General features: G+C 45.2%; 1 protein-coding gene across 1 annotated transcript in view; it reads left to right on the top strand.

Annotated features, from left to right (window-relative positions):
• The window catches only part of LOC130200062 (lysine-specific demethylase 9), a 49,236-nt gene extending 22,105 nt beyond the window's left edge, over window positions 1-27,131 (top strand). Inside the window, 6 exon segments of the mRNA XM_056424011.1 lie at window positions 23,003-23,324; window positions 24,705-24,842; window positions 25,413-25,555; window positions 25,712-25,879; window positions 26,408-26,516; window positions 26,619-27,131. Of these exon segments, the coding sequence (XP_056279986.1) occupies window positions 23,003-23,324; window positions 24,705-24,842; window positions 25,413-25,555; window positions 25,712-25,879; window positions 26,408-26,516; window positions 26,619-27,131 (1,393 nt within the window).
• Window positions 27,132-27,523: the final 392 nt, after the last annotated feature.

Genomic DNA, 27,523 nt, shown 5'->3' with positions numbered 1-27,523 from the left:
TTACTCATCAATAATAGAAAAAAATAAAAACAACCCCAGGTTCTCTCTCAGCTCTGTGTGAGCTGACAGAGAGTCACAACTCTGTGGAGCGACATCTCCTATAAACCTCAGTGTTAACAGCCGATTATGAACTTCTTTAATGAAAGATTTTAACTCATTAGGGACAAGATTAATAATCTCTTGCCCTTAACCAGTGCCAATCTGTTCTCCAAGTGGAATTAGCCTTGAAACACGCTGTGTACTGGTATGTATATTTGGAGAGATTTTCTCCTATCCTTCGTGACCAATTACTTTCAACGGTTTCTATCAATTATCGAACACGTCTGTCTCTTGGACCCCATCCCGACAGGGCTGCTTAAAGACGTTTTGCCTTTAATTCAGGCTCTCTGTTGTAGATTATCAATGTGTCTCTGCTAACGGGCCACGTGCCACACTCCTTCAAGGTGGCTGTTACATAAACCTCTCCCTAAAGAAGCCCACTCTGGATCTGAAGTGTACACAACTACAGACCCGATCTCCTAACCTCCCTTCCTCTCAAGATCCTTGAGAAAGTGGTACTTAAATCAGTTGTCGAGCTTTCTACATCATAATAGTTTATTTGAGAATTTCAATCAGGAGTTTGAAAACACCACAGCACAGGCGATCAGCACTGGTGAAAATTACAAATAACCTATAATGGCAGCAGATAAAGGACTCCTCTTTCTGTCCTGGTCTTGTTAGACTATGGTGCTGCATTCGACACCATTGACCATGACATCCTGTTACAGAGACTGGGCAGTGATTGGCATTTCAGGCACGTACTAATTTGGTTTAAATCCTGTTATCAGATGTCGATCTCAGTTTGTATTTATAGCGATGGCGCTTGACTACCTGGCGTTAATCACGGGGTTCCACAAGGTTCTGTGCGGATAATTTTGTTTTTACCTTATATACATGCTTCCTTTGGGCAATATTGTCAGAAGCCTCATAAACTTTCATTGTTATGCAGATGGACACTCAACTATATTTATCGATAAATGAGGGAGGATACAACCAATCCTCTGTAAAATTCGCTATGCATATCTTAAAGACACATAAAAATATGGATGACCGGCAACTTCTTGATGTTAAACTCAGATGAAACCGAAGTAATTTAATCGGCCTGGAGCACCTCAGAGATCAAATTATCTGGTGATGTGGATTCACAAGCGACATTGCCCTGGCATCCAACACCACTGTAGAAGAATCATAACTGTTATCTTTGATCGGGACTTGTCCTTTAACTCCCACAGTAAAGCAAATCTCAAGGACTGCATTCTTTCATTCCGTAATGTTTCAAAAATCAGGCGCATCTTGTATCAAAAGATACAGAAAAATTAGTTCACGCGTTAGATTACTTCGAGACTGGGATTACTGCAACTCCTGCCATTGTGAGCTGCTCTATCAAATCTCTTAGGTCTTTCAGTTGATCCAGAATGCTGCAGCTCGTGTTCTCACTTGAAACTAAGAAAAGAGATCACATCACTCCTACCTAGCTGCTGCTGCACTAGCTCCCCAGTAAAAATAGGAATCACTTTGTAAAATTCTTCTCTTAACCTACAAAGCCTTGATTGGTGATGCTCCATATATCTTGAGAGCTTGTAGTACCATATTGCCCTCACTAGAGAGCTACGCCATCAATCTTGCGGACTACTTGTAGTTCCTAGAGTCTTAAAAAGTAGAGATAGGGTTTCAAGGCCTTTGGTTATCAAGCTCCTCTTTTATGGAACCAGCTTCCAATTTCAGTCCGGGAAGCAGACACAGCTTCTCAGTTTAAGAGTAGACTTAAGACCTTCTCTCTTGACAGAGCTTATCGTTGAATGCCATAACCAGGTTGCCCTGGTCCAGCCCTTGATATATGCTGCCTATGGGCTTATAGCTGCCGGGGGACATTTTAGGATGCTACCGATTACCTATCTCATCTTTTTCTCTTTAGCAGGATGAATTTTCATCTCTCAATCACCGTTACTAACTCTGCTTTCTCCCGGAAGTCCTTTTGACTTTACGTCTCATGGGGTCGCCGGACCCTATGAGGCAACATAAATCCCTATCTGCCTGATGATGGATACGTCTGGGTCGGTAATTCCTGCTGCTTGACTACGCCACTGTCCTGTTGAAGACTACCACTTGCTCCTCTCCCACCGCCTATCTGCCTGGTATTGGATCGTGGAGGTCATAAATGGAACTATGCCTACTATAGACTACCATTCACACTCTGTCATATTCATTGAATGTATTTTAACTCTAAATCTGTCGCTTCTGTACACATTACATCTATTGCATCTGTCACATCCTAGGGAGAGGTTCCTCCTCCTATTGCCTCTCCTCAGGTTTCTTCCTTTTTTTCCCCTGAAGAGGGTTATTTGGGAGTTTTTCTGGTCCGATGTGAGGTTTTTAGAGGCAGGGATGTCTATGTGTACAGACTGTATGGCTCCCTAAGACAAATTTGTACCCATTTGTGAACATTGGAGCTATACAAATAAACTGAATTAGAATTGAATGGCACACCATGACTGTCAAAGTGCTGATACTATCACGTTTGCCGTTTGAGTTGACCTGAAAGATGTCGCACTCACCGAGAGGAGGTGTGGGTATGTGGATGGGTCAGTCCAGAAGGATGCATGTGGGAAAAACCAAGTTGGGTATGCGGTAGTGAGTCAGGTAAGGGAACGTCACCCCTTTGACACTAAAAACGCATGCAATGTATTCCGCCATCCAGGAAAGTAACCACGGTGACATTGTATTTCCGGACAACATACATTCGACACGGAGGAATGGGTTACTTTGTGTCAATTGGAGTACATGGCCGTGACATATTTAAAAAATCGCTAGATGGCGCTCTTGATTCATTTATTGAATTGCTGAGACTGTTAGTGACCATTAGACTGTTGATTTCAATGGGCCAATGGGAATTTATTATTTTATTATTTGTTTATTTATTTTTTGGTCATTTTTGAAAAAACTTGATATAGTATACAACAGGATACACTCTTTAAGGATTAGTTGGTTTTAGCTAGCTAGCATGCTGCTAACGGAAGTTAGCTTTCTGAAGGGTCTACAGACTTGTGCTTAGAGTATGTTGTTCAGGGCATCCATGACCATCTGGGGTTCTAATTTCCAGCATTTTGGAGCTTGTTGAAAAATCGCTAATTAGACACATGCTACTATCATGACGGGGTAAATTGGCATACACGGCCGGCCCATGAAGATGTATGCCAAATGACACATAAACTGTGTCATTTGGCATACACTTTTATGGGATGTGAAATGACCCTGGTTATTTTAAGGGGATTTCACCTGTTTTGTACCCAGAAAAGGTGTCCCAAATCCTGGGTACTTGCATGCTAAATTGACCATAGTCCTCCCACACAGAGATCAGTTGGAGTTAGTAGTTCAGGGCATCAAGTGACACTCATTATTTTAAGGGGATTTCACCTGTTTTGTACCCAGGAAAGGTGCTTCAAGTCCTGGGTACTTTTAGTGACATTTCACCTGTGTTGTACCCAGGAAAGGTGGCTCAAGTCCTGGGTACTTGTATAGTAATGTCACCATGGTGCTCATTGTCTTCATTTGATAAGGGGTCACCAGAACAAAAGCGGCCGAATTAAAGTGCACTATCACGGGGTGCCGAGGGCGGTGGACCCGACCTGATTGACCCATTTTGGGGCGTTTTGGAGGCGTTTGAAGCGAAAGTTTGAATCCGACTTTCGAGTGCTTTCCCTGGGGAGAGCGGATCCACGGACCCCGCCGAATTGAGCTCCAGACCGAGACCTTTAATTCGGCATATGGGGCGTGTGTGTGGTCTCCGGATTTCAATCACTTTTGGCGGATTGAAAATCTCGAAAAATACCTCCGCGGCGGAGGGGCACTTTGGCGGTTTCGAGTCCGATCGCCGGACACTTTCTTCGGCCACGGCGGTCACGGACCCGCTGTGGAAAAAGAACTTCCAGCCGAATTAAAGGCCATCCATGGCTCTATAATTCGGCTCTATTTTCCAAAGTCTGGCGTCCGATTTTCGATCACTTTTGGCGGATTGAAAATCTTGCATGTAATGTGACATTTCACCTGTGTTGTACCCAGGAAAGGTGCTTCAAGTCCTGGGTACTTGTATAGTAATGTGACCATGGTGCATGGTCCCTGGTACTTTGAGTGACATTTTACCTGTTCTTTACCCAGGAAAGGTGGCTCAATTCCTGGGTACTTTTATCGTAATGTGACCATGGTTCTCCTGGTACTTTTAGTGACATTTTACCGGGAAAGGTGGTCCCATAAAGGACCAGGGCATCCATGGCTGTCTGGCGTTTCATTTTCAAGCATTTTGGACGTTTTAAATGCTAAACCGGAAGTTACATGCTAGACCGGAAGTGCCGAAAGTACCTCTTATGAAGGGTCTAGAGGTTAGTTCTTTGAGTATGTTAGTCACGCCACCCTGGGGACTCTGTGGTTTCAATTTCAAGCATTTTGGAGCATGTTGAAAAATCGCTAGAAGCCACATGCTAATCAGTAGCCAAGCCTTCTAAAACTTTTTAAAAAGTGAATATTGCGAATAAAAATACGGGGCCAAGTACCATAGACTCAGACCACTTTTACTGATGTGCACCTAGGAGGAATCGCCGCGATCCTGGGTAGTTTTCTTGCAAATTGACCATCTTCCTCCCGTAGTAGAGCCAAAGTTAGGGTAAATTGGCATACACGGCCGGCCCATGAAGATGTATGCCAAATGACACAGTTCATTAAACTGTCATTTGGCATACACTTTTATGGGCCCGACCGAGTATGAAATGACCCTGGTTATTTTAAAGGGATTTCTCCTGTTTTGTACCCAGCAAACCCACGTGCTTGCATGCTCAAGTAGCCCATGGTCCTCCTCTCCTGTTTTGTACCCAGAAAAGGTGCCCAAAACCTGGGTACTTGCATGCTAAATTGACCATGGTCCTCCTCACAGTGACACTGGTTATACCCAGAATTTCTCCTGTTTTGTACCCAGAAAGGTGCCCAAAACCTGGGTACATGCATGCTAAATTGACCATGGTCCTCCCACACAGAGATCAGGTGGAGTTATTAGTTCAGGGCATCAAGTGACACTGGTTATTGTAAGGGGATTTCTCCTGTTTTGTACCCAGAAAAGGTGCCCAAAACCTGGGTACATGCATGCTAAATTGACCATGGTCCTCCCACACAGAGATCAGGTGGAGTTATTAGTTCAGGGCATCAAGTGACACTGGTTATTATAAGGGGATTTCTCCTGTTTTGTACCCAGAAAAGGTGCCCAAAACCTGGGTACTTGCATGCTAAATTGACCATGGTCCTCCCACACAGAGATCAGGTGGAGTTATTAGTTCAGGGCATCAAGTGACACTGGTTATTATAAGGGGATTTCTCCTGTTTTGTACCCAGAAAAGGTGCCCAAACCTGGGTACTTGCATGCTAAATTGACCATGGTCCTCCCACACAGAGATCAGGTGGAGTCAGTAGTTCAGGGCATCAAGTGACACTGGTTATTATAAGGGGATTTCTCCTGTTTTGTACCCAGAAAAGGTGCCCAAAACCTGGGTACTTGCATGCTAAAGTGACCATCTTCCACCCATACAAAGGACTCTATACTTGGGTAAATGTTAGTCAAATCCCCCTCTCAAAGAACCATGGAGGATTGATTGGGGACATTGACTGTCACCAGGCATACATTCTCTCCAAGGCCGAACCGATAGTGACTTTACTTGGGTAAATGTGAGTCAAAGAACCAGGGAGGATTGGGGGACAGTGACTGTCACCAGGCATACATTCCCTCCAAGGCCGAACCGATAGTGACTTTACTTGGGTAAATGTGAGTCAAAGATCCAGGGAGGATTGGGGGACAGTGACTGTCACCAGGCATACATTCCCTCAAGGCCGAACCGATAGTGACTTTACTTGGGTAAATGTGAGTCAAAGATCCAGGGAGGATTGGGGGACAGTGACTGTCACCAGGCATACATTCCCTCCAAGGCCGAACCGATAGTGACTTTACTTGGGTAAATGTGAGTCAAAGATCCAGGGATTGGGGACAGTGACTGTCACCAGGCATACATTCCTCCAAGGCCGAACCGATGGTGACTTTACTTGGGTAAGATCCAGGGAGGATTGGGGACAGTGACTGTCACGGACAAAAGGCAAAATATGCAATTGGTCTGTGGGGCCTCTGGAGCTTACTCCTGACCTTGCTCACCATCCGACCCGTGGACCCCAAACTTAAGCACTGCCCTGAGTTAAAACCATTATGCCGAATTTCTTCGTTTGGACCCTGGTGGTATAATTTTTTTTTTCCGTTTATACCACCAGGGGCCCGAACCAAAAATGTCAGAGGGTTTTAACTCAGGATGGGTGCTAAGTGTGGGTGCGGGGAGGCAGAGTGGGTCATGGAGAAGCTCCAGAGGCCCCACAGACCACTGTATTTTGCATTTTGTCCCCCGTGACTCACTGTCCCCAATCCTCACCTGGATCTTTGGTGTATGTGATGTATGCCTGGTGACCCTCACTGTCCCCCAATCCTCCCTGGATCTTTGACTCACATGTACCCCAGTATAGTCACTCCTGGTGGTCCGGCCTTGTATGTGATGTATGCCTGGTGACCCTCACTGTCCCCCAATCCTCCCTGGATCTTTGACTGACACGTACCCCAGTATAGTCACTCCTGGTGGTCCGGCCTTGGAGGGAATGTATGCCTGGTGACCCTCACTGTCCCCCAATCCTCCCAGGTCTTTGAGACGGGGATTTGACTGACATTTACCCCAGTATAGTCACTCCTGGTGGTCCGGCCTAGGAAAGGTGGCTCAAGTCCTGGGTACTTTGACTGACATGTTACATGTTGTGTACCCAGGAAAGGTGGCTCAAGTCCTGGGTACTTTGAGTGACATGTTACCTGTTGTGTACCCAGGAAAGGTGGCTCAAGTCCTGGGTACTTTGAGTGACATGTTACCTGTTGTGTACCCAGGAAAGGTGGCTCAAGTCCTGGGTACTTTGAGTGACATGTTACCTGTTGTGTACCCAGGAAAGGTGGCTCAAGTCCTGGGTACTTTGAGTGACATGTTACCTGTTGTGTACCCAGGAAAGGTGGCTCAAGTCCTGGGTACTTTGAGTGACATGTTACCTGTTGTGTACCCAGGAAAGGTGGCTCAAGTCCTGGGTACTTTGAGTGACATGTTACCTGTTGTGTACCCAGGAAAGGTGGCTCAAGTCCTGGGTACTTTGAGTGACATGTTACCTGTTGTGTACCCAGGAAAGGTGGCTCAAGTCCTGGGTACTTTGAGTGACATGTTACCTGTTGTGTACCCAGGAAAGGTGGCTCAAGTCCTGGGTACTTTGAGTGACATGTTACCTGTTGTGTACCCAGGAAAGGTGGCTCAAGTCCTGGGTACTTTGAGTGACATGTTACCTGTTGTGTACCCAGGAAAGGTGGCTCAAGTCCTGGGTACTTTGAGTGACATGTTACCTGTTGTGTACCCAGGAAAGGTGGCTCAAGTCCTGGGTACTTTGAGTGACATGTTACCTGTTGTGTACCCAGGAAAGGTGCTTCAAGTCCTGGGTACTTTGAGTGACATTTTGCCTGTTGTGTACCCAGGAAAGGTGGCTCAAGTCCTGGGTACTTTGAGTGACATGTTACCTGTTGTGTACCCAGGAAAGGTGCTTCAATTCCTGGGTACTTTTATCGTAATGTGACCATGGTTCTCCTGGTACTTTTTAAAAATGTCATTAGACATAGACTTTAATGGGCCGACCGAGTATGTGAAATGACACTAATCTCCCGATAGCAATCAGATCAGTGTCAATAGGCATACTCGGCCGGCCCATGAACGTGTATTTGAAATGACCCTTTTTAAAAAATGTCATTAGACATAGACTTTAATGGGCCGACCGAGTATGTGAAATGACACTAATCTCCCGATAGCAATCAGATCAGTGTCAATAGGCATACTCGGCCGGCCCATGAACGTGTATTTGAAATGACCCTTTTTAAAATGTCATTAGACATAGACTTTAATGGGCCGACCGAGTATGTGAAATGACACTAATCTCCCGATAGCAATCAGATCAGTGTCAATAGGCATACTCGGCCGGCCCATGAACATGTATTTGAAATGACCCTTTTTAAAAAATGTCATTAGACATAGACTTTAATGGGCCGACCGAGTATGTGAAATGACACTAATCTCCCGATAGCAATCAGATCAGTGTCAATAGGCATACTCGGCCGGCCCATAGACGTGTATTTGAAATGACCCTTTTTAAAAAATGTCATTAGACATAGACTTTAATGGGCCGACCGAGTATGTGAAATGACACTAATCTCCCGATAGCAATCAGATCAGTGTCAATAGGCCGGCCCATGAACATGTATTTGAAATGACCCTTTTTAAAAAATGTCATTAGACATAGACTTTAATGGGCCGACCGAGTATGTGAAATGACCCTGGTTATTTTAAGGGGATTTCTCCTGTTTTGTACCCAGAAAAGGTGCCCAAAACCTGGGTACTTGCATGCTCAAGTGGCCATGGTCCTCCTCTCCTGTTTTGTACCCAGAAAAGGTGCCCAAATCCTGGGTACATGCATGCTAAAGTGACAATGGTCCTCCCACACAGAGATCAGTTGGAGTCAGTAGTTCAGGGCATCAAGTGACACTGGTTATTATAAGGGGATTTCTCCTGTTTTGTACCCAGAAAAGGTTCCCAAATCCTGGGTACTTGCATGCTAAATTGACCATGGTCCTCCCACACAGAGATCAGGTGGAGTTATTAGTTCAGGGCATCAAGTGACACTGGTTATTGTAAGGGGATTTCTCCTGTTTTGTACCCAGAAAAGGTGCCCAAAACCTGGGTACATGCATGCTAAATTGACCATGGTCCTCCCACACAGAGATCAGGTGGAGTCAGTAGTTCAGGGCATCAAGTGACACTGGTTATTATAAGGGGATTTCTCCTGTTTTGTACCCAGAAAAGGTTCCCAAATCCTGGGTACTTGCATGCTAAATTGACCATGGTCCTCCCACACAGAGATCAGGTGGAGTTATTAGTTCAGGGCATCAAGTGACACTGGTTATTGTAAGGGGATTTCTCCTGTTTTGTACCCAGAAAAGGTTCCCAAATCCTGGGTACTTTTATCGTAATGTGACCATGGTTCTCCTGGTACTTTTAGTGACATTTTACCAGGAAAGGTGGTCCCATAAAGGACCAGGGCATCCATGGCTGTCTGGCGTTTCATTTTCAAGCATTTTGGACGTTTTACATGCTAAACCGGAAGTTACATGCTAGACCGGAAGTGCCGAAAGTACCTCTTATGAAGGGTCTAGAGGTTAGTTCTTTGAGTATGTTAGTCACGCCACCCTGGGGACTCTGTGGTTTCAATTTCAAGCATTTTGGAGCATGTTGAAAAATCGCTATAGCCACATGGTAACCATTAGCCAAGCCTTCTAAAGCATTTTTTGAAGTGAATATTGAGAATAAAAATACAGGGTCAAGGACCATGGGTTCAGACATCCCTGACTGATGTGCCCCTAGGAGGTGTGCCCCTGATCCTGGGTACTTTTCTTGCAAATTGACCATCCTCCTCCCGTAGTAGAGCCAAAGTTAGGGTAAATTGGCATACACGGCCGGCCCATGAAGGTGTATGCCAAATGACACAGTTTAATACATGGGTCATTTATGCCCTCTGGTGGCGAAAACTGGCACGGGAGGATTGGCATACATTGTAATACATTTTTTAAAAAATCATAACTCTGCGATCGAAGGTCAGAATTGAAATCTTTTTTTCCCAGATGTAGCGCGGGAAGGGGCACTGTGAGCCCGAGGTGTGTTTCGATTTTTAGCGCCCCCGAAAAGGCTCCAAGATTCAGGCCGAAGTTTTTGGTACCCGGACATCCGAAATCTATGCCTCCTGACACTCAGGTCCCTAGGGGAGGTAAGGGAAACAGCCAGTTGAGAGGGAGCTGTTAATAAGATGGGTGAGGAAGGTCAGAAGGTCAGGAGCAATAGCCTGGAGAATGGGAGACGGGACGGGGTCAAGGGCAGGTGGTCGGTCGGGCGGAGGTCACCAAGCTAAGAACTTGATTGGGAGACAAGGGGGTGAAAGAGGAAAGAGAGGGGGATGAAGAAGTTAGTGTTGGTGAGGTGATAGAAGATGGATTTGTAAAGGAGCAGCGTATGTCGTCTATCTTGTTTGTAAAGTAGTCGACAAAGTGGCTCGGCAAAAGGGTGGAAGGAGGAGCGGGACAGCGGATCAAGGAGGTTGGAAAAGATAGAGAAGAGTTTTTGGGGTTAGAGAAGGAAGACTGAATTTTGGTCAGGTAGAACGAGCTTTTGGCTGCAGAGATAGAGGAAGAGAAGGAGGAGAGGAGAGATTGATAGAAGAGCAAGTCTTCCGCTTGATTCGATTTCGCCATTTTCTTTCCGCCGCTTGGGGTGGCTCTCTCGGCGCACCGAGTCCGACAACCACGGAGCCGGAGAGGATTTCGAACCGGTCGTGTCTTAAAAGGACAAAGAGAATCAAGAGATGAAGACAGGGAAAGAGGAGAGTGTCTGCGGCAGAGTTAGGATGCATGAGTGAGAAGCAGTCAGTTGAGGGAGAGCAGATAGGACAGAGGAGGCCAGAGAGGAGGGGCAGAGGTGCGAATGTTGCGGCGTACAGGTGCAGAGTCTGTAGATATGGGTGGGTTGTCAGTACCAGAGAGCGAGAGAGTAAGAGATGAAGAAGTGGTCAGAGACATGGAGAGGAGTCACAGTGAGGTTAGAGGTAGAGCAGTTTCTTGTGAAAATGTAGTCAAGGTGGTTGCCGGCTTTGTGAGTAGGAGGGGAGGGACTGAGTGAGAGGTTAAAGGAAGACAGTAAGAGTAAGAGATCACATGACTTCTCTGTCTGGATGTTAAAGTCACCCAGAAGGATGAGCGGGGGGCCGTGGTTCGTGAAGTTCGATAGGAGGACGTCTAGCTCGTCCAAGAAATCTCCCAAAGAACCAGGGGGACGGTAGAGAACAACAATGTGAAGTTGAACCGGATGAGTAACGGTCACCGCATGAAACTCAAAAGTCAGTGGGATAAAGAGTGGAAGCGGGTAGGGACAGAAACACCATGTGGGTGAGATGAGTAAACCTGTACCTCCACCCCGACCAGAGGGTCTGGGTGTGTGGCTAAAGGAGAAGGCAGAGGAGAGAGCAGCCGGGGTAGACGTGTTGTCTGCTGTGATCCAGGTCTCAGTGAGAGCCAGGAAGTCAAGCGACTGCTCCACAGCAAAGCCAGAGATGAAGTCGGCCTTGCGGTTGGCTGACTGACAGTTCCAGAGGCCTCCTGTGACCAGGTGCTGGGTGTGAGTAGAACGGGTAGGAAGGATAACAGAGGAGGGGTTCCGCACATGAATGAGCGAGTCCTATAGTAACTACGAGTAGAGATACGCACAGGTATGGAAAAGACACACATATTTAAAAAATGGGGAAATACTCAGCCACCCCCGAAGACTCCAACGGAAGACTCCTATGTCTTTGTCCTCCGAGTTTTCGTCCGATGAGTCACGCTGACGCTACAGCTGACGCGAAAAACCCCACCTGGTTATGAGCCCAAGTTAGTGCCAATTACCTCCAGCCGCGTTGACACCGCCCCTTGGCTTTTGGTATTCAAATGACACTCAATAGAAACCAGGTGACGATCGCTCGTCCAATCAGTGAAGATTCAGGTGTCGGAACACAGGACACACCTCTCTACCAAAACAACTCCTTAAAACAGGACAGACTAACAATCTAGCAGCTTTAAACAACAAATACAACAGTAACTTTAGCAGATAAAACTAGTTTAAAGAAGATACTTAGCAGGATCCAAGTAGTCAGTAGTCTCGCCTCACAGGTAGAAAATGCACACAGGCTAGTAAATATAACACAAGAGAGTCGTGAGTCCCCTCAAAACTTCCTCTTTAGAGCCATTGAGTTGAAAGAAAGACTTTTACTTGCTTCGAGAGAGGGAGAGTCAGATGAACAATACAGTCCTGAGCTTATCCAGAAGAAATTCTTGAGGTCAGTTAGTACTGGGTTGTTAAGCGACCACATCAAGTTTCAGCTTAAGCCTTATCTTGATGAACAGAGAGTGACAGATGAAATACTCATTGACAGGATGAACGAAGCAGCTAGTGTAGAACTCGAGAGACAGTCGAAGCAAAGTAGGAACAGTAGCAGTAAATCACCAAAAGTGAATGAACTACGGACAGAAATGCAGCCCAGTCCTCAGCATCAGGGTGCAGTCAAAGCTAGAGTTGGGTTTCAGGATCAGTCTGCAGAGGTTGTGAAGCCGAAGTATTATAAAACACCTGCTGTCACCAGTCCAAGAGACTCAGAACTGTATGAAACAGTCAGATTGCTGAGGGAAGAAATGGCAGAAATGAAGAAAAGCCTAACTAACTCCCAATGGCCCAAACGCCAAGTCAGAGGTACTACGAGAGAGGATGTAGAGCGTGTCAGGAGCAGGGAACAGGTGATCAGTGTGAACACTGCTTTAAGTGTGGTCAGACAGGGCACCTTTCCAGAGGCTGTAGAGCAGATAGGAAATTTGACCGCTTAAATGTGACGATCCAAACAGTCTCACCCCCAGAAGCATTAGCTCCAAGCCACACAGAGCCAGATGAAAAGGTGCACGAGCTGTTGTGTGACCGTATCAGGCAGCTGGAGGCGGAGTTGGAGAAAAGTGGGAAGACTGAACAGACAGTTGGTGCTACCTATGCTAGCCATCTCTCACTACGCCAAGCCAAGCTGAAGGCCCTTATTGGAAGAAAGTGTATGGTGGACTGTTTCTTTGAGGGAGTAGCAACACGAGCACTGTGGGACACAGGTTCACAAGTCACGATTATCAACGAAAGTTGGAGGAAATGCTGTCTCCCACATATCCGGCTACGGAGCATGAATGAACTCTTGGATGAAGATGAGACTCTTGTTGGCAAAGCAGCAAATCAAACACCCATCCCCTTCGCTGGCTGGGTTGAGCTGAAGTTCAAGTTGGCATCAAGTAAGGGTCCTCAACCAGAGCTACTCGTGCCAGTGCTTGTTTCGGACCAGCCAGGTGTAGCAGACCCACCGATTATTGGCTACAATGCAATCGAGCATCTTGTAATGAGTGGAATGGAGCAGCATCCAGAACAGACACCTGTTGTGGTAAAATAAGCTTTCTCCATTGACTGTAAAAAAGCAGAGGTGTTGATCCATCTGATACAGAGTCGTGACCAGAATGACCGGGAAGGAGTGGTTAAGCTTGGGAGGCTAAAGACAGTGATTCCAGCAGGTCAGACCAGAGAGGTGAAGTGTAGTGTTAGGACAGGTCCCCTCTATACAAAACAGGAAGTTCTTTTTGAAGCTGAGGAGATCCCAAAGTGGCCAGAGGGCTTGAACATTACTGACACCGTCATCTGCCTGCAGAAAGGAAATTGGTCAAGAGTGGCTATCCCTGTCACTAATGGAAGCAAGCAAGATATCACTCTCTTCCCTCGCACAGTGTTGGGAAAGCTGCAACAAGTCAAAGCTATATATCCAGTGGATGTAAAACCAGTTCATGCTAGTGAGCTAACAGTCAGAACAGCTTGTCAGAGAATCACGGCAACATCAGACAGCATTCCTGAGAAGCACCAAGAACAACACAGACAGGGGAACACAGTCAAAGAAGATGGATGGGACCCTCCAGTATCAGTTGATCACCTGACTACAGACCAGCAGGAACAAGTTAGACAAATGCTACGGGAAGAATGTGTGGCATTCTCAAAGGACGACAGTGATGTGGGATGTATCCCATCTCTGCAGTTGAAAATCCGATTAAGTGACACAACTCCGTAAGACGCACCTACATCTCTGTACCCAAACCGCTTCACAAGGAGGTGAAGGAGTATTTGGAGGATCTACTGAATAGAGGATGGATAAAGAATTCCGGTCCCCATACTCTTCACCAATTGTCTGTGGGCGTAAGAAAGATGGAAGTTTGCGTTTGTGCATAGATTACGGGAACTGAATCAAAAATCGATTCCTGATCGGCACCCTATTCCCAGAGTACAAGACATGCTAAACAGCCTGAGTGGAAGTGCGTGGTTCTCTGTGCTGGACCAAGGCAAGGCTTACCATCAGGGTTTCATGGAGGAGAGTAGTCGACCGCTTACTGCTTTTATTACACCATGGGGCTTATATGAGTGGTACGGATCCTTTCGGCCTGTCCTCAGCTCCAGCAGAATTCCAGCGCAGTATGGAGGAATGTCTTACAGGTCTCAGAGATGAAACATCACAGCCGTACTTGGATGACAATCTTGTCCACAGCAAATCCTTTGAAGAACATCTTCAAGATTTGAGAGAAGTGCTGCGTCGTTATCAAGCACATGGAGTAAAACTGACAGCTAAAAAGTGTGAAGTGTTTAAAGACAGGGTGAGATTCTTAGGCAAGATTGTGTCAAAGGATGGCTATTGCATGGATCCAGCAGAAATAGCACCAGTACAGGCACTAAAAGACCGCAGATCTGAGACTGTCGGCGACTTGAGGAAAATGTTAGGATTCCTGTCGTACTACCGGCCATACATCCCAAACTTTTCACGCATCGCCAAGCCGCTGTACAATCTTCTGTCTACTGAGAAAATGCCAGGTAGTCAAGTTCAAGGATCAAAAGCAACCAGGAGCAAGGGGAAAACTAAGAGGTCAGCTCAGCACTCCTCAAGCCAGCCTATCGTCTGGACAGAACAACATCAGGAAGTGCTCTGCCAGCTCCTGGAGCACCTTTTGCGTCCACCACTGCTAGGTTACCCAGACTTTGAGAAACCATTTGTGTTACACTGTGATGCTTCTCAGCAGGGGCTTGGTGCAGTACTTTATCAGAGGCAGCAAGGCAAGTTGGTTGTCATCGGTTATGGGTCAAGAACACTAACCGCTCCAGAAACTAACTACCACCTTCACTCTGGAAAGCTAGAGTTCTTAGCCATGAAGTGGGCAATCTGTGAAAGGTTTAGGGATTACTTGTACTATGCACCTTCTTTTGTTGTCTACACAGACAATAATCCCTTAACTTATGTATTGACAACAGCAAAGCTGAACGCCACGACACACAGGTGGCGTTCCGAACCAGTGTCGTTTCGAACCAGTTTTCCCTGCTCAGCGACACACCCGCTGAGGAACACACCCTGGTTATCGGGAGCTCTATAGTCAGGAACGTGAAAATAGCAAAGCCACGGACCAGAGTCGTGTGCCTCCCGGGGGCCAGAGCGGGCGACGTGGAGTCTTGTTTGAAGCTGCTGGCTAAGGATAAGCGGAGATACAGTCAGATTGTAATACACGCCGGTGGTAATGACGCCCGAGCCCGCCGCTCGGAACTCACTAAAATTAATGTGGAATCGGTGTGTGCTTATGCCAAGACGTTGTCGGACACCGTAATTTTCTGGCCCTCTCCCAAATTTGCAGACAGACGAATTGTATAGCCGAATGTCTTTCAACTGCTGGCTGTCGAGGTGGTGCCCAGCGAATAATGTTGGCTACGAGACAACTGGAAGACTTTCTGGGAAAACCTGATCTGATGAGGAGAGACGGCATTCATCCCACGTTGGACGGAGCGTCTCATTTCTGAAATATGACCAAGTTGATCACGGACTTAATCTATGACAACCCAGGGTTCAGATCAGGAACCGGGAGCAGAGTTGTAGTTTAACACCCTTCTCTGCTCTTCCATTCGAGCAGTTACCCACCCTTGACTTTAGAGTAGAGACTGTGTCTGTCCCACGGCCACTTCAATTAAATAAATCAAAAGTAAGCAGAAGAGGAGTCGTACACAATAACCTTATACAAGTTAACACAATTATTTCAGCAGTGCAACAAAATAGGTCTATTAAATGTGGTCTCCTAAATATTCGATCTCTGTCATCTAAAGCTGTGTTACTGAATGATTTAATATCAGATAATCACATTGATTTATGTTGCCTAACTGAAACCTGGCTGAGCCATGAAGAATATGTCTGCCTGAATGAATCGACTCTCCAAGTCATATTAATACTCACATTCCTCGAGGCACCGGTCGAGGAGGTGGAGTAGCAGCCATCTTTGAATCGAGCCTATTAATTAATCCTCAACCAAAATTACACTACACCTCATTTGAAAGCCTTGTTCTTAGTCTTTCACATCCAACCTGGAAAACACTACAGCCAATTCGATTTGTGATTCTGTACCCGCCACCAGGTCCATATTCAGAGTTTATATCTGAATTCTCAGAATTTATATCAAGTTTGGTTCTTAAAACCGATAAAGTTATTATTGTTGGAGATTTTAATATCCATGTGGATGTTGATAATGATTGCCTTAGTGCTGCATTCATCTCCTTGTTGGACTCGATTGGCTTCTGTCAGAGAGTACAGAAACCCACTCACAGCTTTGGCCACACGCTTGATCTTGTTCTTACTTATGGCGTTGACATTGAGCATTTGAACGTCTTCCCACAGAATCCTCTTCTGTCAGACCACAACCTCATAACTTTTGAATTTATACTACCGGAGTGTACTCCGTTAGTCAAAAGTTTCTACACTAGATGTCTAACTGATAGTGCTGTAGCTAAATTTAAAGAAGCGATTCCTTCTGTATTTGATTCGATACCACGTCTCAATATAACAGAGGACTCCTGGTCTAACTTTAGTCCGTCCCAGATTGATCATCTTGTTGACAGTGCCATAGGCTCTCTGAGAATGACACTGGACTCGATAGCCCCTCTGAAGAAGAAGACAGTGAGGAAGAGGAGGTTTGCTCCCTGGTATAACCCTCAGACCCGCAAACTGAAGCAAGCACGTCAAAGCTTGAACGCATATGGCTCAACTAATCTCGAAGAATCCCGCTTAGTTTGGCGAGATAGTCTTAAAACATATAAGAAGGCCCTCCGTAATGCCAGAGCAGCCTATTACTCATCAATAATAGAAAAAAAAAAAAAAACAACCCCAGGTTTCTCTTCAGCACTGTAGCCAGGCTGACAGAGAGTCACAGCTCTGTGGAGCCGAGCATTCCTATAAACCTTAGTGGTAATGACTTTATGAACTTCTTTAATGAAAAGATTTTAACTATTAGGGACAAGATTAATAATCTCTTGCCCATAACCAGTGCCAATCTGTTCTCAAGTGGAATGGCCTTGGAAACCGCTGTATGCCCTGGTGTATATTTGGAGGATTTTCTCCTATCAACCGTGACCAATTATTTTCAACGGTTTCTACTTGAACACGTCTACCTGTCTCTTGGACCCCATCCCGGCGAGGCTGCTTAAAGACGTTTTGCCTTTAATTGGCGGCTCTCTATTAGATATTATCAATGTGTCTCTGCTAACAGGCCACGTACCACACTCCTTCAAGGTGGCTGTTATTAAACCTCTCCTGAAGAAGCCCACTCTGGATCCAGAGGTATTGGCTAACTACAGACCGATCTCTAACCTCCTCTTCCTCTCCAAGATCCTTGAGAAAGTGGTCGCAAATCAGTTGTGCGACTTTCTACATCATAATAGTTTATTTGAGAAATTTCAATCAGGATTTAGAAAACACCACAGCACCGAGACGGCACTGGTGAAAATTACAAATGACCTCTTAATGGCAGCAGATAAAGGACTCCTCTCTGTCCTGGTCTTGTTAGACCTTAGTGCTGCATTCGACACCATTGACCATGACATCCTGTTACAGAGACTGGAGCAGTCGATTGGCATTTCAGGCACGGCACTAATTTGGTTTAAATCCTATTTATCAGATCGATCTCAGTTTGTATTTGTAAACGATGACGCCGATAACCACCAACGTTAATCACGGAGTTCCACAAGGTTCTGTGCTTGGACCAATTTTATTTACCTTATACATGCTTCCTTTGGGCAATATTATCAGGAAACACTCCATAAACTTTCATTGTTATGCAGATGACACTCAACTATATTTATCGATAAAACCAGAGGAGAGCAACCAACTCTGTAAAATTCAAGCATGTCTTAAAGACATAAAAACATGGATGACCTGCAACTTCTTGATGTTAAACTCAGACAAAACCGAGGTAATTTTAATCGGCCGCTGAGCACCTCAGAGATCAATTATCTGGTGATGTGGATTCTGTAGACGGCATTGCCCTGGCATCCAACACCACTGTAAAGAATCTTGGCGTTATCTTTGATCGGGACTTGTCCTTTAACTCCCACGTAAAGCAAATCTCAAGGACTGCATTCTTTCATCTACGTAATATTTCAAAATCAGGCACATCTTGTCTCAAAAGATGCAGAAAAATTGGTTCACGTCGTTACTTGAGACTGGATTACTGCAACTCCTTATTAGCAGGCTGCTCTAATAAATCTCTTAGGTCCCTCCAGTTGATCCAGAATGCTGCAGCTCGTGTTCTCACTAAAACTAAGAAAGAGATCACATCACTCCTGCACTAGCTGCTCTGCACTGGCTCCCAGTAAAATCAAGAATCACTTTTAAAATTCTTCTCTTAACCTACAAAGCCTTGATTGGTGATGCTCCATCATATCTTAAGGAGCTTGTCGTACCATATTGCCCCACTAGAGAGCTACGCTCACTAAATGCGGGACTACTTGTAGTTCCTAGAGTCTTAAAAAGTAGAATGGGAGCCAGAGCCTTTAGTTATCAAGCTCCTCTTTATGGAACCAGCTTCCAATTTCAGTCCGGAGGCAGACACAGTCACCTCGTTTAAGAGTAGACTTAAGACCTTCCTCTTTGACAGAGCTTATAGTTAGGGCTGAATCAGGATTGCCCTGGTCCAGCCCCTTGATATGCTGCTATAGGCTTATAGCTGCCGGGGACGTTTTAGGATGCACTGAGTACCTATCTCCTCTTTTTCTCTCCTTAAGGATGAATTTTCATCTCTCAATCACACGTTACTAACTCTGCTTTCTCCCGGAAGTCCTTTTGACTTTACGTCTCATGGGGTCATCGGACCCTATGAGACGGCATAGATCCTATCTGCCTGATGGATCGTCTGGGTGGAATTCCTGCTCATGACTACGCCACTGTCCTGTTGAGACTCCGCCCTCCTCCTCCCCACCGCCATCTGCCTGATGGATCGTGGAGGTCTCCATCGTGGAATATGCCTACTATGAACTATTCATACACTCTGTCATATTCATTGAATGTATTTTAACTCTAAATCTGTCCTTCTGTACACATTACATCTATTGCATCTGTCCATCCTAGGAGAGGGATCCTCCTCTGTTGCTCTCCTCCAGGTTTCTTCCCTTTTTTTCCCCCTGAAGGGTTATTTGGGAGTTTTTCCTGGTCCGATGTGAGGTTTTGGGGCAGGGATGTCTATGTGTACAGATTGTAAAGCACTCCGAGACAAATTTGTAATTTGTGAAATTGGGCTATACAAATAAACTGAATTGAATTGAATTGGATTGCAGAATTAGCCGACTTTCCGTTCTCAATCAAATATCGGCCTGGAAAAGCCAATGGAGACGCTGACGGCTTGTCGCGAATGCCGCTGGACATGGAGCAATACATCCACACATGCACACAGGAAATGGAGCCCGAGGTGATAACAACAGTCACAGATGCACTGCAACTTGAATTCCACGAGCATGAGCCCTGGATGTGTCCAGTCACTATCACTGCAGCATGCAATGAAGTAGAACAAGAACGAATAACATCTCCAGTGGCTGAAGTATCCATTGAAAACCTAAAGAAAACACAAGAGGATGATCCAGTCATTGGCAAGGTAAGAGAATATGTCATCACAGGACAGTGGCCTCATCTGGGAGGAAAAGACAGACGCAATGACATCTCTCTTCTAGTGAGGGAGAAAACAAGCTGTACATCAATGAAGATGGTATCCTGTACAGAAAGTCAGTGTCTCGGCGCAACTAGTGTTACCTGCAGCATTCCATCAACTGATCTATAGGGAGCTACATGAGGAAATGGGACACCTCGGCGTGGAGCGAACACTCAGTCTGATCCGAGATCGATTCTATTGGCCTCATATGCAAAAGATGTGGAGCACTATGTGACCAAGGTGTGCAGCTGCCTCAAACGGAAGAGACCGAACAAGCCAACCAGAGCACCACTGGTTAATATAGTGACTACCTACCCTTTTGAGATGGTCTCAATTGACTACTTGCATCTGGAAAGCTGTAAGGGAGGATATGAGTATATCCTAGTTGTGATGGATCACTTCACGTTACGCAGGCATACGCATGCACCAACAAGTCAGCAAAAACTGCCGCTGAAAAGATATTTGGTGACTTTGTGCTCAAGTTTGGATTTCCTGCCAAGTTGCATCATGACCAAGGCAGAGAATTTGAGAATAAACTGTTTTCCAAGCTCGAAGAATACTGTGGCATCCAAGGTTCACACACAACACCCTACCATCCAGCTGGAAACGGTCAGGTGGAGAGATTTAATCGAACACTCCTTTCTATGCTCAGAAATCTGACAGAAGATGCAAAGTCAGATTGGAAGAACTCCTTAGCTAAGGTTGTGCATGCGTATAACTGTACACGAAGTGAAGCAACAGGATATGCCCCATACTACCTTCTCTATGGTAGGAACCCTAGACTTCCTGTTGACATGATGTTTGGCCTGAAACCAACTGACCAGGGGGCTTCTCACAATGAATATGCAAGTGGAGAAGGCGGATGCAGGAGGCATACAGGCTAGCATCGCAGACAGTCCAGAAGGAGAACAATAGAGCGAAGAAGCACTATGACCAAAAACCTTATGGAGGTGAGCTACACCCAGGGTGTAGAGTACTGGTGCGAAACTTCAAAGACAGAGGAGGACCAGGAAAACTCAGATCATATTGGGAAGAGAGAATCCATGTGATAACCGAGAGAAAACATAAGGACAGTCCTGTCTACGTTGTACAGCCAGAGAGAGGCCCAGGAAGGACCAGAGTACTGCACAGAAATCTGTTACTGCCCTGTGACTTCCTGCCGGTGGAAGAAGTGAAACAAGAGAAAGAGAAAATGAAAAAAAAGAAGTCGAACACAGGTATAACGAAGAAAAAACAGCAAAAACAGAAGGACAGAAACTCTGACAGTAGCTCGGAGGACGAAAAGAACTGGAGAGTCATCATCACACGACCAGCAGAATCTCTTCAACATGTTAGCCAGCTGAGAGCAAAAGCAGAGGAATTCCAGCCACAAGCCACTGTCAGAGAACTGGAGCAAACCGCCGAAGAAGAGGAGGGTCCAGTAAGAGATGATGAAGGCAGCATGGAACCAGAGGTGGAGCATGGCGAAAGAGGGGAAGCTGGACAAGTGTCGTCATCGGATGGAGCAGACGAGGTCAAAGCTGGACAAGTGTCGTCATCGGATGAAGCAGACGAGGTCAACGCTGGACAAGGGTCGTCATCTGATGGAGCAGACGAGGTCAAAGCTGGACATGGGTCGTCATCTGATGAAGCAGACGAGAGTGATCCTGAGTTGCCACCAGCTTCCACCAGAAAATATCCTTTACGACAAAGAAATCCACCCAAAACACTAATTTACAACAGACTAGGTCAACCATCAGTCGTATCCATACAGAAGTAATGGAAGAAAAAGGGTTGTAGTTTCACGTTTGGTTTGGTTGTTGTGAAAGAGTAATATGAGACACGTGTTCATAAGTGTTTCGCTTAAAAGGAAATAGGAAGTTAATAGGTCAGTGTACAAGTCCATGAGTGTCAATAAGGAGAGTACTAGAACTCAGACCACTTACCATGAAGAATAATACAGGGATATGTGAAACATACAGTATTGCATGTGGGTCTGTGTGATGGGTTATGGGGTAGGACATAAGGTCAAAACCTTTCAGTCCAGGATACATAGCCGCAAGACTAGCGGAATAGCGCATCAGATATCACCCGGCCAGTGGTGTCTGCTGCTAACCCATGACATAAGCGAGAGATGAATGTCATGTCAAAGACTGTTATGCAGAAAGTATCCTGAAAGGCTGACTCTCATAGAGCCTACTGCCATAACTCACCAGTTGAAGATTGAAATACTCTGGGAAATCTGGAATGTCGGGTCGACATTCATTTTGGAGGGGAGAGTGTGGGGCCCTCAGTAACACTGGACATTGATATTTATTTTATTGTATTTGTATTGTTATTGATTGTTAATTGTGTCATTATTCTCCTGGTGTGTGTATGCATGTGTGTGAAGGGTTAACAATGGTACAGGCACTCAGGTCAGCTCAGGGGTCCTTCTGGATGAAAGCGAGGGAAAACCCTCCGCTAGTAGTTAGCCAGATAGATCCACAGCCTGCAAGTCTGCAGTGATGTTGCTGAGTGTGTTCTGTTTCTGTGCTTTCAGGTCAGTAAACGTGATTAACTATATAAAGGTAGCGACAGGGATCATCGTCAGTAATCCGAATATGTAATATGTAATATGTGAATGTATGTCGGAGTTGCGTGAATGTGATGTGATGATGTGTCGAAGGGTATATAGTGCGTCAGAGTCATGCTAGCGAGTGAGGAACAGTAGTAACCACCTGTAACCTGTGAGAATGAGAGTTGTGTGAATGTGCAGAATGTCGCCAGGGTGAATGGAGTAGTTAGAGTGATAGTGTAAGCCAATGTGTTGTTTGTATGTATATGTATAAAGTAGTTAGCCAGATAGATCCACAGCCTGCAGTCTGCAGTGATGTTGCTGAGTGTGTTCTGTTTCTGTGCTTTCAGTTTCCGTGAGTTGATATAAACCATTCAAAAACCATACACGCCTGGATGTCATATGTCCAAGTGTGCAACACTGTTATAATGGTAGGGGAACCACTGGAGTTGATAAGCGTGTCTTCTTGTCTGATCAATACACAACTGTGAGGTGCGTGAATGGACAGAGCGGCCAGCTGCTGATCACTCACTCAATAGCTCGACTTGCTTGAATAGATGTTTTGGGGAGCACCGAAGACCCATTATGACCCAGGAAAAACCCTGTGTGCGCCCCTAAATTTTCTGCTTGCGCCCCTAAAATTTTAAGTTAGGGGCCACTGTGCTCCTAGTAAAAAAAGTTAGTCTGGAGCCCTGGGGCACCTGGTGCGGACGCTTCATGCATGAGGAAAGGCAAGCCAATGGCGGGGGATCGGTTCTACACGTGTATGCTGATGAGATCGCTTGTCTCAGCCCGGCTGAGATGGAGTGCTTCTCACAGGAGTTTCTGCAGTTGGCCTTTGCTGAGAGGCACAGAGGTGCCGCCTCGTATGCCTTGGCGGTGGTGCACAGTGCCGCTGCCTTCCTACCTGACTTCCTGGACTACTTTGCCTTCAACTTCCCCAACACACCAGTCAAAATGGAGATAATGGGCAAGAAAGACATTGAGACCACCACTATTGCCAACTTTCACACTCAGGTATGTAAAACAGGAAGTGGTCTTTGTACTAATCTGCACTTTTATCATTGATCAAACCTTTCAATGAGAGCAATGGTCATATGATGTTGTGGTTCTTGATCAGCTCAGTGAGTTTGGGATTTGGTATGAATTAATATGATTGTTTAGTCTTTAACATGTGAGACATCCGTGCAAAAATGTCAAACTCCTTTTGTCCAACCAGCAGTCCAAAAAGACAAACGCTTAACTGTAGCATCATAAATCTCAGAAAATCAGCAAATGTTTACATTTGAGAAGTTGGAACAAGAAACCCTTTGCTGAAAGTGTTTTTTAAATGACCTAAAATTATGAATGAATTACCAGAATAGACGATAAGTATTTTTCAAATAAATTGATTAATGGACTAATCATATAAACCTTAGTCTCAATCATAACAAAATGTATGGTAAACAAAACAAGAGTGAAGTAGCATAGACATGCATGCAACAGCATGTATGCATAAAACAAATACAATGTATTACAACTGTTGGCATGGCATGGTGGTAGCCTGTTTAGTCAGACCTCATGTTGCATCGTGGGATTTTTTTTTGGTAAAGTAACTTTAGAGTTAAGTAATATGGATTTTCCTACCGGTATAAAAGAGCTGATTGCAGCGCATACAAATAAGTTTGTTTTCCGACCATTAGACTCGATCTCAAGGGTACTATAGTGCAGTCTCAAAAGATGTGCATGTCCCCTCTCCAGAGATGGCAGAGAGGAGAGAGAGAGAGAGAGAGAGAGTCAGGATGTCAACATGTGTGATGTTGGATCTGCAGCAGCGGTTTTCTGTTCGTGCATTCAGTTAATTTCACCTCTGGAGAGTCCAGAGAATAAACTGAGACTCTGTTGTGTCTACTGCGCTTCACTGGGTCAAGTGTTGTAAAGTGAGGTGTTTAAAATCACAGTAATGTTCATATGCCAGCATAATAACCCTTTGCTTCAATTATTACAGTCCGGAATGTTTACTATGCAGTTATCTACACCTTTTTGTAGCCGTGAGTTAATCTTGAAAAATAAATTGACCTATAATAGTGTAGAAATCACAGGCTGTGGTCTGCAGCTTATACCTCAACACGATCATTAGCGTGGGAGGCTTCGGTACAGCCACTCCCCTGTGGCCCGAGTGCAAATTCTACCTCTATCTTAAAAGATTATATAAGTGAAATGTAATATTTTAATGTTGAACACTGTTTACTCTGAGCAGTAATCACAATACCAAGGAAGTGAGGAAGCTTTGATGTATAGTAACTGGAAAACGGCGTACAGAGTATAAAGTACATTTTATACTGTATAATGGATACAATTGGTGTGTAGACTCGAATGGGACGCACTAAAAGACATAACCTGTTTCTCCTGTCCTAGGTGAACCGGACTTACTGTTCAGGAACATACCGGTCTGGACCCATGAGGCAGATCAGCTTGGTGGGAGCTGTAGATGAGGAAGTTGGAAACTATTTCCCAGAGTTCCTGGACATGCTGGAGGAGTCGCCCTTTCTCAAGGTCAAAAAGATGAAGATTTATTTTTTAAAAATCATACATATTCTATGGGCCATCCTTGGGGGGGGGATGCTCTGGAAATCCATTTTGAAAGAGAAATGTAATGCATTAAAGTAGGAACTAGTAAACATGTCTGTGTGCAACCTATGCAATTATCATTGCTGTCAAACTTGACGTGACAGAAACATTAAAATATGCTCCATTTAAATTCACTCATTACAAACCACGTGAAATACAATGCATGTGTTCACTAGTTAAAAATATTGGTGATATCGTCGGGCTATATGAATTCATGAATTACAGTTTTAGGGGTTTCAACAACCAAAAATTCAAAGCAATGAAAAATAACATTCATTATTGAAACCCGTAGGCTTGTAGCTCATGAACCACAATCCATAATTACCCCATTGCTGATTCAGTATTATTGCTTTAAATTTGTTGTACTTTTCATACCCTCTAAATCACACACTGTATTTTATTTTTATATGGTGACTCACAAACATACTGTCTGACTCAAACAGTCGCGCATGTGTGTTTGAATATATGCGTGTGTGTGTGTGTGTCACACCACAGATGACCCTACCGTGGGGAAGCCTCTCCAGTCTGAAGCTGGACTGTCGCTCTCAAAGTGACGATGGGCCCATCATGTGGGTGCGACCAGGAGAACAAATGGTACCCACTGCTGACATGCCCAAGTCTCCATTCAAGAGACGCAGGTACAGCTCCAGCTGTAGAGGAAATATATGAACGCAGTTCCATTTCCACATGCATAATATATGAAATACAGGGAAGAGCAGTTGTGATTATGAGTTTAGGTATGATTGTGAAAGTCTTTTTGTTCTTTCACTACCCCCTCCCATCTTTCTGTCTAGGTCTATGAATGAGATCAAAAATCTACACTACCTGCCGAGGGCCAGTGAACCCAGAGAGGTTTTGTTTGAGGACCGAACGAAGGCGCATGCTGACCATGTGGGCCAGAGCTTCGACTGGCAGAGCACTGCTGCTGTGGGGGTTCTGAAGGCGGTGCACTTTGGAGAATGGTGAGTGACTTTACAGTCAGTACAGCGAGAGGTGGTGATGTTGAGAAAGTGTTAAAATCAAAGTGAAAACTCCAGCCCAGTGTTGCTTTACCAATGTAAGCAGCTCACAGCACTGGGTTTCCAAAAGTTGCTCAATCTAGCGAGAAGGTAGTCGAGTTAACGGCACCGAAAGGCTTCCCTCATAGGCCCCTCCCTCAAAATGATCTTAATGAATGTAAATAATGACGATATTTATTATTAGTTCTCGCAGGTGTCAAGCTAGCAGCTTGTGTATGCAGGCAGACAAAAAGGTAGCCCGTCCAATCACTTCACTCCAGTTGATGACATGATTGGCGACAGCAAGACACCGGAGGTGTTTCCTTTTTTTTTTTGAGAGAGCATTTGATTTATTGATTGCTGCCAAGCATTTCGACAAATATAACCCAAACATGTTTTTAAAGAATATTACCAACCCTACTTTTTTTTTTTTTTTTTAATGGTTGCATTGACATTTTATTCACATAATGCTTTTTGTGCAATCTGTTTCAGGAATAACTAACCTCGAATAACCAAAGACGTTGTGTGCTTCAATGCTGGGGACTTCAATGAAGTAGTCCACAGGCTGCAGCTGGATCTGTACGAGCCCCCAGTGTCTCAGGTGAGAACTGGTATTCAAAATCCATTAGGATCTGTGTCTTTGTTTGATTATTTTCCTCCAGGTGGCATATCCTGCTAAAATGTTCAATGTGTTTTCATGCAGTGTGTCCAGTGGGTCGACGATGCCAAGCTCAACCAGCTGCGGAGGGAGGGCATCCACTACGTCCGTGTCCAGCTCTGTGACGACGACATTTACTTCATCCCACGGAATGTCATCCACCAGTTTAAGACCGTGACTGCAGTCTGCAGCCTGGCCTGGCACATCCGCCTAAAACAGTACCATCCAGATGGCAAGGAGGAGGAGGAGGAGGTGGTGGTGAGGGGGCCCGATGATCTCAGCTCCATCTTCGGGCGATTCTCTTCTTCCTCTCTTGCCAGGCCTGACGGCACCGTCACCGCCTGTGCCCGACCACAGGCAGGCGACATTCAAGGCGGCGTGGCCAAGACTAATGCACAAGAGTTCCAGATGCCAGCAACAGCTCCCCAGGAGCCTCAGCCGGCCCCTCCACAGCCCTCCACATCTGCTCACGTGGCCCCAACGTACCAGGTTACACACCTTCAAAGAAAAGCCATCCTTTCAAAAGCTCTCGGCCACACGGCAGAATTCTCGAAATGATCCCACAAGCTCTCTTCCCTCAAAGAAGTGGAGACTAAAACTGACACCTGTGCCAATCAGGACACTTTTAAATGATCCTTCACACTTTTTTTATTTTTATCTTTTAAATACCGATAAAAATGGTCCATTATGTGTTTTAGACAAAAGGATTTGATGAGCTGTGTAACATATTTTGTTCTTTAAAAAACAATTGTGATGGCACATAAACTGGAACTCTATTCACTCATTCAAGTCCCATTGTAAAGAATATATATTATAGCTTAGCATAGCCGAGTAGTGTATTGTGCATAAATGTTATGTGTAAAGTGGAAAAACACTGGACGAGAGTTAGAAACATCAGCAGGGCATTCCGGCGCCTGAACTGATCAAAGAAGATAACAGTGACACACGAA

Source organism: Pseudoliparis swirei, chromosome 9, assembly GCF_029220125.1.
Source record: "Pseudoliparis swirei isolate HS2019 ecotype Mariana Trench chromosome 9, NWPU_hadal_v1, whole genome shotgun sequence".
NCBI lineage: Eukaryota > Metazoa > Chordata > Actinopteri > Perciformes > Liparidae > Pseudoliparis > Pseudoliparis swirei.
The sequence above is the reverse complement of the archived record's forward strand: the minus strand, read 5'-3'. Positions and strand labels throughout refer to the sequence as shown.